The sequence below is a fragment of the Prionailurus viverrinus genome, chromosome B1, assembly GCF_022837055.1.
Source record: "Prionailurus viverrinus isolate Anna chromosome B1, UM_Priviv_1.0, whole genome shotgun sequence".
Taxonomy (NCBI): Eukaryota; Metazoa; Chordata; class Mammalia; order Carnivora; family Felidae; genus Prionailurus; species Prionailurus viverrinus.
The window spans coordinates 110233046-110248541 of NC_062564.1; the positions used below are offsets into that span (position 1 = coordinate 110233046).

The 15496-nt window shown below is 37.6% G+C and overlaps 1 protein-coding gene across 14 annotated transcripts in view; it reads left to right on the forward strand.

The window, feature by feature from the left end:
- Positions 1–15496, forward strand: part of CAMK2D (calcium/calmodulin dependent protein kinase II delta) — a 321165-nt gene that overhangs the window by 102298 nt on the left and 203371 nt on the right. For all 14 annotated transcript variants that reach the window (XM_047854990.1, XM_047854974.1, XM_047854981.1 and 11 more), the window contains one exon: positions 422–481. In XM_047854990.1, coding sequence (XP_047710946.1) covers positions 422–481 — 60 coding nt within the window. The remainder of the gene's footprint in view (positions 1–421; positions 482–15496) is intronic.

The following is a 15496-nucleotide window of genomic DNA, read 5'->3' on the forward strand; positions in this document are numbered from 1 at the left end:
CAGGAAATCCTTTTCATTAGGGACAAACTATAACCCTACTTAGCACTGTTTCCATGGCATTCCAGTGTCTAGATAGGCACCCTCTGCTTAAATGTGTATGTCTATTTTGGGTTAGGTAAATTGTTATAATAATATATACTTAAGGTAAAAGAATACTATTGTGCCATTTTCACTGTTTTCTCCAACCTACCTAAATTCAGTTCTGTTCTATATCTCATTCTATCAAGTATCAAGCCAATGAAAAAGAAAGAAAATTAGATTGTTCAACTATGCTATGTTCACCTAGTTACAAATTATCACTTTTTAAAAAGAGATCAAAAGATCAATAAATGTAAAGACTTTGTCATTTTGATATGCTTTTTTTGTCTTTTAATCTTTTTTGCTAAGAGCTGTGATTTATTTTATTATTCTTTTAAAACAGATCATCAGAAACTGGAAAGAGAAGCTAGAATTTGCCGTCTTTTGAAGCACCCCAATATTGGTAAGGAAATCTTTTCAGTGTATTTTAAATGTTAACTAAGGCTTATGTTATGGATTGTTTAACCATAATAAAAATGTTGCTTTAGTAATTTAGACTATTTGAAACTTAAATTTTTTTTATTTTAATGTTTATTTTTGAGAGAGAGAAAGAGAGACAGAGACAGAGAGAGGGAGGGTGGGCAGAGAAAAAGATACACAGAATCTGAAACAGGCTTCAGGCTCTGAGCTGTCAGCACAGAGCCAGACGCTGGGCTCGAGCTCTGAGGGGCTCAAACTCTGACCGGTGAGATCATGACTTCAGTCAAAGTCAGATACCCAACCTAATGAACCACCCAGACTCCCTGTAGACTATTTTCAACTTTTAAGAAATAAATTCCTAATTTTTGGTCTTGATTACATTTGATTCTTTACAATTTTTGAAAAGTTTTTCAAAAGGTAGCAATTCTATGTGTACTGGCACTTTAAAAATAATATAAAGTATCATTAGGTTAATAGTCCTTTTATGTGTTTTCAAGGATTTTCTGCCATTGCTGAAATTTGGAGACAGAATGTATGTCATTATTTTAGTCAGCTAAATTACTTTTTACCCTGTCCTGTGAGGAGTTTTTCTTATAATCATTCTTTTCCAGAAACTAGTAAAGTTATTTTAGAATATTATCCCTCATGAATTACAAAATAGCATGATAATGTCCAAAATTAAAAAAAATGCTGAATATAAGAAAAATAGAAGAAACAAAGGGAAGAAAAAGAGCAACAAGAAAAACAAAAAGAACAAGAACATGATTCTGTGACAATAGTTTTGATTATTTTGGATAAATAGCACTACCCATCTCTGGTGAGATTTCTTGTCAACCAAACTGTGATATAAAGGTAGTGAGAGAGGGAGTGATAATGTGGTAGAATTGCAAAATCATTCACTGAGAAGGTTTATAGTTCTTCTATTTTTATGAATAGGACCATTCAATTTCTGTTCCTCTTGTAGTTTTTAGTATCCTGCATACTTCTTAGATTCTTAAGTGAATGAATGGATACTGCCAAGTAAATCTGAAGCCTTAACAAACTAGCAGCTGTCTAAAGTGAACCTTTTGGTTGGAGAGAGAACAAAACAATGCTGAAATGTAAATCTACCTCTTTTTAAGTATTTTACCCTGATGACAGTCTTTGGCATTTCTTTGTTGGCTATATTATTTTGCTAGGGCTGCCATAACAAACCACAACAGATTAGATGGCTTTAACAGAGACATTTATTTTCTCACAATTCTCGAAGTAAGAAATCTGAGATCAAGGTGTTGGCAAGGTTTGTTTCTTCTGAGACTTCCCTCCTAGGATTGTAGATAGATGTCTTCTCCCTGTGTCTTTACATGGTCCTGTCTCTGTTGTAATTTTCTCTTCTTATAAGAGCACCATCAATTTGGAAAGACACAGTTCAGCCCATAATATTGGCTAGTGAGAAATTACACAATATGACCCACTGTGGTTTAAAGAGCACTGTTCATGCTCAGGTTTAAGATAAAATGAAATTTTATGCACTTGTTATTCTTATGAACAAGAGTTGTTATTTTGTTTTTAATCAGGGTCTTTCTGTGAAACTCAGTTTTTGTAGATAATGAAACTAGTTGTCCTCATTTCCTCTAGGAGACCAAAGTCAAACATTCTAAAGACACTCAAACTAAAACAAGAACAATTTTCATTTTGAAAACCCGTGTAGAATAACCTTACTAACGAAGGGGAAGTTGTTCATGGGGGAAAGTTCTAAAGATTTCTGAGCTAGACAGCACCTTTTACATACCCTGCCACTGCATATAATTTTTTTCAGTGGTCCATAGCAGCCAATATCATGGCTCCTTGGTTGCCTCACTTGAGATTTTCTTCCATCTCTCAAGAGTTCAGGAGTATGAAAGCAACTATGAAATTACAGGTTCTTGAATTCTGGGATCTGTTTATAATCACAAGAAAGATTTTTAGTGACTCCGTACTGCAGGGTATGAATCATCGATAGGTTATACTTCTAAGACTCACTCTCAGAAATGATAACAGTGGCAAATTCATTCATATTATTCATTCATTCAACAAGTTAATTCTCTGGTAATATAGCAGTAATACAACAGACCATTATATCTGCCCTCATATAGGTTGCATTTTTGGGGTGGACAGAAAATAAACAAAGTATAGGATATTATATATTGTGATAGGTACTGAGAAGAAAAATAAAGCAGGGAATGGAAATTGGGAATGTTGGGGGATTTTGATTTTAGATAGTTGGTCAGGGTGACTTCGCTGAGAATGAAACTGGAAGACCTGAAGAACAGGAGGAAGCAAGTCATTTGACTCTCTGGTGAAAAAAGCATCAACAGACAGAGGGAACAGACAGCAGATGTAAAAACTCAGAGGCCAGAGCTCATCCAGTGGATTCCACCAAAACTTTTTTTCTACTTCGAGAAATGTGTTTGAGCTGCTTTTCATTCTGTGTTATCTTAATTGATTATCTTAATTGATCTTCATGTTATGCAATCTGACGATGTTGTATGTTGTTATGTAAAGAGAGATGATTAAACACCAACAGTAATTGTCAAAAAAATAGTAGCAGCAAACTAAAGATGGATGCCATAATGGACATCTGAGATTACACTGAAGAGTAGAGGCAAACCGTGCAATAAGCAGAGTCCTGCTGTTCCTGTTGAGATTATTGCACTTGGTTAACAGTGTCACATAGATCACTCGTGCTTACTCACTACTGCTTCAGTTCACTCTAGAAAACCAGCATTTGGTCTTGATTCTCCTGAATAGATGTGATATCTAGTATGGGACTCTTATCCTCTTTTTCCTTTCCTCTATTCTGTTTTTTGCCTGGTTACCTTAAAATATCTCAGGTTTTAGAACTTGAAGGAAGAAAATACAACTTTTGACAATTTTTTCTCCTGTGAAAATTTGCTGGTTACTTTTTTTATTTTTTTATGGGCCTTTCTCTTGGCACAGAATTGATAATCTGAGAACTTGCAAGGAAAAGGTTTCTCTTGAAGAAACACATTATAAACCAACTAAAATTGGTAATTCATAAGCCACTTTTTTTTTCTTTAGTGTTTATTTTTATTTTTATTTTTATTTTTATTTATTTTTTTTTATGAAATTTATTGACAAATTGGTTTCCATACAACACCCAGTGCTCATCCCAAAAGGTGCCCTCCTCAATACCCATCACCCACCCTCTCCTCCCTCCCACCCCCCATCAACCCTCAGTTTGTTCTCAGTTTTTAACAGTCTCTTATGCTTTGGCTCTCTCCCATTCTAACCTCTTTTTTTTTTCCTTCCCCTCCCCCATGGGTTCCTGTTAAGTTTCTCAGGATCCACATAAGAGTGAAACCATATGGTATCTGTCTTTCTCTGTATGGCTTATTTCACTTAGCATCACACTCTCCAGTTCCATCCACGTTGCTACAAAAGGCCATATTTCATTTTTTCTCATTGCCACGTAATATTCCATTGTGTATATAAACCACAATTTCTTTATCCATTCATCAGTTGATGGACATTTAGGCTCTTTCCATAATTTGGCTATTGTTGAGAGTGCTGCTATGAACATTGGGGTACAAGTGGCCCTATGCATCAGTACTCCTGTATCCCTTGGATAAATTCCTAGCAGTGCTATTGCTGGGTCATAGGGTAGGTCTATTTTTAATTTTCGGAGGAACCTCCACACTGCTTTCCAGAGCGGCTGCACCAATTTGCATTCCCACCAACAGTGCAAGAGGGTTCCCGTTTCTCCACATCCTCTCCAGCATCTAGAGTCTCCTGATTTGTTCATTTTGGCCACTCTGACTGGCGTGAGGTGATACCTGAGTGTGGTTTTGATTTGTATTTGCCTGATAAGGAGCGACGCTGAACATCTTTTCATGTGCCTGTTGGCCATCCGGATGTCTTCTTTAGAGAAGTGTCTATTCATGTTTTCTGCCCATTTCTTCACTGGGTTATTTGTTTTTCGGGTGTGGAGTTTGGTGAGCTCTTTATAGATTTTGGATACTAGCCCTTTGTCCGATATGTCATTTGCGAATATCTTTTCCCATTCCGTTGGTTGCCTTTTAGTTTTGTTGGTTGTTTCCTTTGCTGTGCAGAAGCTTTTTATCTTCATAAGGTCCCAGTAATTCACTTTTGCTTTTAATTCCCTTGCCTTTGGGGATGTGTCGAGTAAGAGATTGCTACGGCTGAGGTCAGAGAGGTCTTTTCCTGCTTTCTCCTCTAAGGTTTTGATGGTTTCCTGTCTCACATTTAGGTCCTTTATCCATTTTGAGTTTATTTTTGTGAATGGTGTGAGAAAGTGGTCTAGTTTCAACCTTCTGCATGTTGCTGTCCAGTTCTCCCAGCACCATTTGTTAAAGAGGCTGTCTTTTTTCCATTGGATGTTTTTTCCTGCTTTGTCAAAGATGAGTTGGCCATACGTTTGTGGGTCTAGTTCTGGGGTTTCTATTCTATTCCATTGGTCTATGTGTCTGTTTTGGTGCCAATACCATGCTGTCTTGATGATGACAGCTTTGTAGTAGAGGCTAAAGTCTGGGATGGTGATGCCTCCTGCTTTGGTCTTCTTCTTCAAAATTCCTTTGGCTATTCGGGGCCTTTTGTGGTTCCATATGAATTTTAGGATTGCTTGTTCTAGTTTCGAGAAGAATGCTGGTGCAATTTTGATTGGGATTGCATTGAATGTGTAGATAGCTTTGGGTAGTATTGACATTTTGACAATATTTATTTTTCCAATCCATGAGCAGGGAATGTCTTTCCATTTCTTTAAATCTTCTTCAATTTCCTTCATAAGCTTTCTATAGTTTTCAGCATACAGATCCTTTGCATCTTTGGTTAGATTTATTCCTAGGTATTTTATGCTTCTTGGTGCAATTGTGAATGGGATCAGTTTCTTTATTTGTCTTTCTGTTGCTTCATTGTTAGTGTATAAGAATGCTACTGATTTCTGTACATTGATTTTGTATCCTGCAACTTTGCTGAATTCCTGTATCAGTTCTAGCAGACTTTTGGTGGAGTCTATCGGATTTTCCATGTATAATATCATGTCATCTGCAAAAAGCGAAAGCTTGACTTCATCTTTGCCAATTTTGATGCCTTTGATTTCCTTTTGTTGTCTGATTGCTGATGCTAGAACTTCCAGCACTATGTTAAACAACAGCGGTGAGAGTGGGCATCCCTGTCGTGTTCCTGATCTCAGGGAAAAAGCTCTCAGTTTTTCCCCGTTGAGGATGATGTTAGCTGTGGGCCTTTCATAAATGGCTTTTATGATCTTTAAGTATGTTCCTTCTATCCCAACTTTCTCAAGGGTTTTTATTAAGAAACGGTGCTGGATTTTGTCAAAGGCCTTTTCTGCATCGATTGACAGGATCATATGGTTCTTCTCTTTTTTTTTGTTAATGTGATGTATCACGTTGATTGATTTGCGAATGTTGAACCAGCCCTGCATCCCAGGAATGAATCCCACTTGATCATGGTGAATAATTCTTTTTATATGCCGTTGAATTCGATTTGCTAGTATCTTATTGAGAATTTTTGCATCCATATTCATCAGGGATATTGGCCTGTAGTTCTCTTTTTTTACTGGGTCTCTGTCTGGTTTAGGAATCAAAGTAATACTGGCTTCATAGAATGAGTCTGGGAGTTTTCCTTCCCTTTCTATTTCTTGGAATAGCTTGAGAAGGATAGGTATTATCTCTGCTTTAAACGTCTGGTAGAACTCCCCTGGGAAGCCATCTGGTCCTGGACTCTTATTTGTTGGGAGATTTTTGATAACCGATTCAATTTCTTCGCTGGTTATGGGTCTGTTCAAGCTTTCTATTTCCTCCTGATTGAGTTTTGGAAGAGTGTGGGTGTTCAGGAATTTGTCCATTTCTTCCAGGTTGTCCAATTTGTTGGCATATAATTTTTCATAGTATTCCCTGATAATTGTTTGTATCTCTGAGGGATTGGTTGTAATAATTCCATTTTCATTCATGATTTTATCTATTTGGGTCATCTCCCTTTTCTTTTTGAGAAGCCTGGCTAGAGGTTTGTCAATTTTGTTTATTTTTTCAAAAAACCAACTCTTGGTTTCGTTGATCTGCTCTACAGTTTTTTTAGATTCTATATTGTTTATTTCTGCTCTGATCTTTATTATTTCTCTTCTTCTGCTGGGTTTAGGCTGCCTTTGCTGTTCTGCTTCTAGTTCCTTTAGGTGTGCTGTTAGATTTTGTATTTGGGATTTTTCTTGTTTCTTGAGATAGGCCTGGATTGCAATGTATTTTCCTCTCAGGACTGCCTTTGCTGCGTCCCAAAGCGTTTGGATTGTTGTATTTTCATTTTCGTTTGTTTCCATATATTTTTTAATTTCTTCTCTAATTGCCTGGTTGACCCACTCATTCGTTAGTAGGGTGTTCTTTAACCTCCATGCTTTTGGAGGTTTTCCAGACTTTTTTCTGTGGTTGATTTCAAGCTTCATAGCATTGTGGTCTGAAAGTAAGCATGGTATAATTTCAATTCTTGTAAACTTATGAAGGGCTGTTTTGTGACCCAGTATATGATCTATCTTGGAGAATGTTCCATGTGCACTCGAGAAGAAAGTATATTCTGTTGCTTTGGGATGCAGAGTTCTAAATATATCTGTCAAGTCCATCTGATCCAATGTGTCATTCAGGGCGCTTGTTTCTTTATTGACCGTGTGTCTAGATGATCTATCCATTTCTGTAAGTGGGGTGTTAAAGTCCCCTGCAATTACCACATTCTTATCAATAAGGTTGCTTATGTTTATGAGTAATTGTTTTATATATTTGGGGGCTCCAGTATTCGGCGCATAGACATTTATAATTGTTAGCTCTTCCTGATGGATAGACCCTGTAACTATTATATAATGTCCTTCTTCATCTCTTGTTACAGCCTTTAATTTAAAGTCTAGTTTGTCTGATATAAGTATGGCTACTCCAGCTTTCTTTTGGCTTCCAGTCGCATGATAAATAGTTCTCCATCCCCTCACTCTCAATCTAAAGGTGTCCTCAGGTCTAAAATGAGTCTATTGTAGACAGCAAATAGATGGGTCTTGTTTTTTTATCCATTCTGATACCCTATGTCTTTTGGTTGGCGCATTTAATCCATTTACATTCAGTGTTATTATAGAAAGATACGGGTTTAGAGTCATTGTGATGTCTGTATGTTTTATGCTTGTAGTGATGTCTCTGGGACTTTGTCTCACAGGGTCCCCCTTAGGATCTCTTGTAGGGCTGGTTTAGTGGTGACAAATTCCTTCAGTTTTTGTTTGTTTGGGAAGACCTTAATCTCTCCTTCTATTCTAAATGACAGACTTGCTGGATAAAGGATTCTTGGCTGCATATTTTTTCTGTCTAGCACCCTGAAAATCTCGTGCCAATTCTTTCTGGCCTGCCAAGTTTCAAAAGAGAGATCAGTCACGAGTCTTATAGGTCTCCCTTTATATGTGAGGGCACGTTTACCCCTTGCTGCTTTCAGAATTTTCTCTTTATCCTTGTATTTTGCCAGTTTCACTATGATATGTCGTGCAGAAGATCGATTCAAGTTACGTCTGAAGGGAGTTCTCTGTGCCTCTTGGATTTCAATGCCTTTTTCCTTCCCCAGTTCAGGGAAGTTCTCAGCTATGATTTCTTCAAGTACCCCTTCAGCACCTTTCCCTCTCTCTTCCTCCTCTGGGATACCAATTATGCGTATATTATTTCTTTTTAGTGTATCACTTAGTTCTCTAATTTTCCCCTCATACTCCTGGATTTTTTTATCTCTCATTTTCTCAGCTTCCTCTTTTTCCATAACTTTATCTTCTAGTTCACCTATTCTCTCCTCTGCCTCTTCAAGCCGAGCTGTGGTGGTTTCCATTTTGTTATGCATTTCGTTTAAAGCGTTTTTCAGCTCCTCGTGACTGTTCCTTAGTCCCTTGATCTCTGTGGCAAGAGATTCTCTGCTGTCCTGTATATTGTTTTCAAGCCCAGCAATTAATTTTATGACTATTATTCTAAATTCACTTTCTGTTATATTATTTAAATCCTTTTTGATCAGCTCATTAGCTGTTGTTATTTCCTGGAGATTCTTCTGAGGGGAATTCTTCCGCTTGGTCATTTTGGCTAGTCCCTGGCGTGGTGAGGACCTGCAGGGCACTTCCCCTGTGCTGTGGTGTATAACTGGAGTGGGTGGGCGGGGCCGCAGTCAGACCTGATGTCTGCCCCCAGCCCACCGCTGGGGCCACAGTCAGACTGGTGTGTGCCTTCTCTTCCCCTCTCCTAGGGGCGGGATTCACTGTGGGGTGGTGTGGCTCGTCTGGGCTACTTGCACCCTGCCAGGCTTGTGATGCTGGGGATCTGGCGTATTAGCTGGGGTGGGTAGGCAAGGTGCACGGGGGCAGGAGGGGCAGGCTTAGCTCGCTTCTCCTTAGGTGATCCACTTCAGGAGGGGCCCTGTGGCAGCGGGAGGGAGTCAGATCCGCTGCCGGAGGTTTGGCTCCGCAGAAGCGCAGAGTTGGGTGTTTGCGCGGAGCGACCAAGTTCCCTGGCAGGAACTGGTTCTCTTTGGGATTTTGGCTGGGGGATGGGCGGGGGAGATGGCGCTGGTGAGCGCCTTTGTTCCCCACCAAACTGAGCTCTGTTGTCCGGGGGCTCAGCAGCTCTCCCTCCCTTTGTCCTATAGCCTTCCCGCTTTCCGAGCAGAGCTGTTAACTTATGACCTCCCAGACTCTAAGTCGCGCTTGTTGTGGGAACACAGTCCGCCCTGCCCCTCCGCTTTTGCAAGCCAGACTCGGGGGCTCTGCTTGGCCGGCGAGCCGCCCCTCCGCCCGGGCTCCCTCCCGCCAGTCCGTGGAGCGCGCACCGCCTCGCCGCCCTTCCTACCCTCTTCCGTGGGCCTCTCCTCTGCGGGCCTCTCCTCTGCGTTTGGCTCCGGCGACTCCGTTCTGCTAATCCTCTTGCATTTTTCTGGGTTATTTAGGCAGGTGTAGATGGAATCTAAGTGATCAGCAGGACGTGCGGTGAGCCCAGCGTCCTCCTACGCCGCCATCTTGCTCCTTCCCCCTCTTTAGTGTTTTTTTTAATGCTTTTCTGATTTTCAAAGTAAAACACACAGTGGAAATTTTGGAAAATACAGTGATTTCTAAAGAAGAAACCAAAGGAAACAACTTTTAAGATTTGTGGTATTTATTTCTGCCTTTTGTGGATACATCTTATGTGTAATGATAACTTTTGGTATTCTCTTCTACATGCTTTCATACCCATTTAGATAAACCATGAAAATATAATTTTTTAAATTGTCTTACTCAACAAAATTTATTTAGTGTATAGCCGTTGCCAGCAGGTTTCTAGGCTCACCACACTGGTGGAGATGAAGTGGGAATCAAGAGAAACAATATCCCTGCTTTTCCCAAAGGTCACACCATAGTGTAAGGAGATAGACCATAAATGGCCATCATTATGTCATGGAGATTAGTTCTATGCAGAGAATTAAAATAGGGTAATTTGACACCAGAGGATTGGGTGGCTGCTATCAAAGAGAAACAGAATCAGACACTCATTAAAGTCAATAGACAGATTTTATTCTATATTAATGCATTAGGGTAAAGAGTTTAGCTCAATTTCAAATACAGCAGAGACAAGTAGGGATTTATAGCCAGGGAGCAGAATGAGGGGTCAATGAAGTGAAGATTACTAAGAGGAGATATCAAACGTGGGGGGATTCTTAATGAACTTACTAAACTACTAACAAGAGTCTTATTAAAGGAAGGCCATAGACTTTGACATCAATGGTAAGGCATGAAGAACTTGATCAGATGCCAGGGGCAATCACATATCAAAGATGGAGGGATAACTTGGTAAGATTCTTTGCTAAGACTATCTTAGCCAGGTTGAGTATAGGGCTGAGACAAGGCCTAGTCAAAAAGTGGGCTCAAAGGAGCCTAAGTTTTGGTCAAGGGGACAGTCTTTGTCACTACTTTAGAGTGGCTTGCCAGGCAAGATATGTCTGCAGGGGTCACATTTAAATTGATATCTGTAAGACAAGAATCCATGATGAAGAACCTTAGGGAGAAAAGGTTACAGGCAGAGTGAACTTCCCTGTTAGGGGGAAGAGTCAGAGGATCGGCGTGGAACCTACCATGAGTGAAGGAGAGAGCAACCTGCCATAGGTCCGAAGGATAGGTAGGTGCCTGACCACGTAGGGCCTTGTAAGCCAGGTTAGAGTTGTTTAGGTTTTATTCTAAGTGCAATGAGAAGCCAGAAGAAGGGTCTTAAGCAAAAGTGTGTTGTCATCTGATTTGTTCTGTCTGCTATTTGTAAAATGGACTGTAGTCACCTCAGCACAATCAGAGATGATATAGTGCTTCATTAGTTCATTAGAACTAATTAAGGTGTTTATCACCCTTGGCACCATCTTTTTGGTAAGAATTTAAATAGCTACAGGTGGACCTCTCTTCTGTGTGCTCCACATAGTCCACAAGAAAGCACCATGCGTCTTTTGGCTCAACAAATTTGGGAGTGCAGGCAGTTTCCCGAGCAGCTCCATCTTTTCCCTGCATTTAGAGCAGCTGGCTTGACAATTCTGGTTGAACCCCCAACGAGAAAGATTATAGCTAACTTTATCTTCAGGTGTTAAAGAAATGTGGAGATAATATCTCACCTCAATCTTCTGTTAATTAGCTTATTTTTTTATTGTTATGTTCATCCTTTATTTTAATAAAATGGGCTCATTTTTTCTTGAGGTATAAACAGATCTGGGGTAAATCAAATAGTTTGAGCTATATGTGTTAGCATAACTACTAAAGTGAGGGAAAAATACCTTTAAGGTAGTGAAATAAAATACTTGAGGCAATAGCCAAATTGTTCTCAAAATTATTTTATATTTCTGTTGTTTTCATACTTGATCTTTGGTAAACATTATTATTGAGGAATTTATTGAAACCTTTGGTGAAGTCCAAATAATTTAAACAGGGAGTTTTGGGAGATCAGGCAAAATGCTCATTTACTGCGACTATATGAATCTGAAAAGAAGTGGGCCAAGAAAGGAAAAGAGAAAATATCAAGAACTCTGATCTAACCTATCTGAGGTCCCAAGTGAGAAGATACACACTTACCCTTTATTTGTAAGGAGATCGATACGTGAGATAGCTTTTCGGTTTGTGGGATGATAAATTTTGTTGCTGGGGTATCCCATTCTCTGAAGACATGAAGTTACACTTTGTGTAGACTTTAGAAAGAGCAAGACAGTTTTTTGAAAGTGTAAAGGAACATTTGTATTTGTAGAGGATCAATACCTCCTTTGTAAGGTAAGCCTTTACTGATATGGCTCAATGAATCCCAGAAGCTAGAGAGCCAAAGGAAGGGCTATGTGGCCTAAAAAAAAAAAATCTAGTCTGTATTATTACCCTCAGACCCCTAGTACAGTGAGTTAACCATTCTGAGATAACATCATAATACCTTAGTGATTACTACCTTCCTACCAGGCCTCTCAGCCACTACCCCAAAACACATAAACAAAATCACTCATTATAAGATGCAATAGAAAATTAAAGTCACAATATTAGTGGGAAAGTCTATAGACTCTGTGAACCCCACTTTATTCTGCTCTGACACTTTCTATATAAGCAGGTTTTTCCATACTCATGACTGATAATTTATGGCATCTAGGATTTATATAACTTTCTTTTCCTAGAATGTAAAACTGGAAGAGCCTTTAGGAATTATCTAAATCCAACCTAGATTCTGCAGATGGAGATTGGAGGGTTCAGTAGGGAGATAATGCCCAAGGTCACACACAGATCTCCAAAGGGATTAAAAATGCACAACCTGCTTATTACTTCATTTTGCATGTAGTGTCTTTTCTTTTCCCTGACCTTAGGAGGCATGGTGTCCTACTGTAAAACTAATATTTCAACTTCAATCTGAGATCTCCCTAGTCTTTGCAAATAATCCTTGATTTAAATGTCATACCTTTGATTTTCACAAGACAAAATTAAGTCACTTTTGTTTGGTGGTGGTGGTGGTGGTGTGTGTTGATTGATTGTTTTTTGGACTTTTGCTTTTAGCAAAATTTTACATTTTTGTTCTACTCTGCATGCAGTCCTCTTCCAGGTTCCTAGAATTTTTAAGAAACACTCGAATCACACTGTGCAAGCCTAAATTCAATAAATACTTAAATATTCCCAGTAGTTAGTTAGCAAATGATTAAAATGCCTTATAGGTCTATTTGTTATGATATTCCAGTTTGGAATCCTTTGCAAGAGTCGCATGGGAAAGGAGAACACAGTTAGTGCAGAGTAAATGTTAATTAGTGTGCTGAGGAAACAAAGTTAATGATTTTATGAATGATACTCAAAAGTCTTTTTCAATGTTGTGAGAAATATAACAACATTGCAAGAGAGTGACACTTAAAGTTTTTCTCTATGACCTCCTCCATTATTGGCAATTATGCCTAATATTCATAACAGTTTGTAATTATATAAGAATAAGTAATTTTTATTGCTAAACAACTTGCTCTACTGACTTTTCAGTAGATAAAAGGTAATTTAACACTATTCAGTAGTAACAAGGCAAAGTACTCTTGTTTTATATTCACCTTTTATTTGGTTAAATCTCACCTCTTTATCTTGATTATTTGGTGTAAAGGCTAAATTACTTCTCAGAATATCTTATTGTCTGCAGAATTGATTACTCTCTCTTCACAAATGTGAGAAACAGCACAGAAAGGTTTTTTTTTTATCCAGCAAATAATTATTTTCAAAATTTCTCATTATCCACTGTAGCTTTTTCTTTTTTCTTTTGTTCATTTATTATGGTACCAGTGATGGGCCCTTCATAATTCTTGCTTGAAAGTTAAATTTATCATCATCTTCAGTAAACAAATTATTTGGTAGAAAGATAAAATGTGGATATAAAAATTGTTGATACAAGATAACATTTTAAATTCACTTTTAATTAGTGTTTGAATATGAGTCCTTTTTATTGGCTTCTTTGTAAATAAATTATTTTTTACCTGTATCAGTGAAATAGCCACTTTCCTGTGTTATATTAGAATAGTTGGATTTTATATGAAACTATAGAGAATAAATGATTCTTCTGTTACAAATGAAGGACAATTTGTGATTTGGACTACTGAATAGTACACTTTGATTTATCAACGCATAATGCCTAAATATATCTTCTGTTTTGTTCTTCTAAACCTATTTTATGTCCATTTTGTCTTGGCTTCGCTAAGTTCAGGGTAGATTCTCGTACCAGAATATTGAAAGTTTCTCACAGTTTCTTGGGCTCAGAATTGTGCCCTACACTGAAACTATGAAAGAAAAAATAATTCCAAACATTACTAGCACCTTTTTGTTTCTTTGTTTGCTTGTTTTACTGGGGCTTGATAGAATCCACTCTCCATTCCCTTACCTCACCCTGGGTAAGAATAACTCCTGTAACCTGGAATCCCTGAAAAGATCTGAGGAACCTTTTAATCCTTTAAAAATCATTGCTGTTTCCCTTTCTTCTGATAGTTTTGCAATAAAAATAAACTTAGATACAATAAGCTATTGTGTTAAGCGTTGAAGATGCCCTGAATAAAAGAAAAAAATATTAGGTTGGAATTCCAATGAACTTTGTCACTAGAATTAACAGGAGAACTGTTGACTGTGTTATCAGGCAGTAATCTAAATGCTTTCCATGCATCCAGTCTTGTAATCTTCAACACAAACAAGTGCCATTCTCAAGTTGTGTAATTCTGAATTATTCACATTGTTGTTTAATACAGATCTCCAAATTTTATGAAAATTCGTTAAAATAACAGCAGACTGAGATCCTTTGCTGCAGATATTATATAATTCTATTTATTTCTAGTTCTTATTCTCTGGGGGAAATATCAGCATGAGATTATTGAAATACTTATGGCAAATACAGATACTGTAGAACTAATTATATTTTAATGCCAATCGTTTTTATTGTCTTGGTGAAAAACCTTTTAAGCAGTCATATCTGATCCTGAATTAATTATTTACTTGCTATGCAAGAATATCTTTTACTCTCCTCTCTTATTGATGGGGAAAGTGAGTGAGAAATATTTGTCAGAAAACAATGAAGGTTAAGGAAACTAACAACAGTAGCTGATGTGTAACATATGATAATTAAAAAAAAACTATTCTTTAATTTGTAGAAAAAGAATCAGGATATGACACTTATGAGATGATGGATTCTAAGATCAGATAAACCCTTGGAGTTGTGCATATATGTGTGTGCGGGAGGGGGAGTGTTTTAAGCAATTATTGCTTATAGCTTATTTTTATCTTTGCCTATAACTTATTTTAATAGAATAGACAAAAGAATACTAATTTAGAGTTTTCAGATAACTTTTGAAAGTGTAATTTAGAGTCCCATTATACATTTATTTCTAGCATTTTGTAAGGTAACCATGGTTTAGTTTGATAGAAAAGTTGCCACTTTAGGAGAGGTAGCTCTATATTCTTATTCTTTATAAATTTGAAGAACATATTCTCTTTTAAAATGTTCCACAGGTAGAAGTGTTTGTTCTTTGTATTTGATTCACATCTGCTTCCCCAAAACTACCCCAGCTCTAATGGTCTTGCTGTAGAGTAATGATTATGTCAGATTGTTGTTTGATATATTCATTTTGTTGATTATTTAGTGTAAAAGGCTAAAAGCCTGTGTTGAAGGAAAGGAAATAGGTACAAACAGTAATATAACTTGAATTCTTCTTAAGGTATTTTTTCACATTTTGTACTGTCATAATTTATACATTTCCTATGAAATGATACAAACTGCTTGGTAATATTCTGTCCACACTATTGAAGGTCAGTAGTTTTTATAGTTTATTCTTCAAAGATTACTTTCAAATTTTTAGTGATGAGTTTATGTGTAAGTAGTTCAACCAAATGCATAGAATAAGAAAAATTTCTGTAACCTGCAATGTTAACCACCAAAGAAGATAGCAGTAATTTTTATGAGTCCATTATTTGAAGTAGAGGAAATCTTGTCTGTCATGTGTTCTGTTCAGA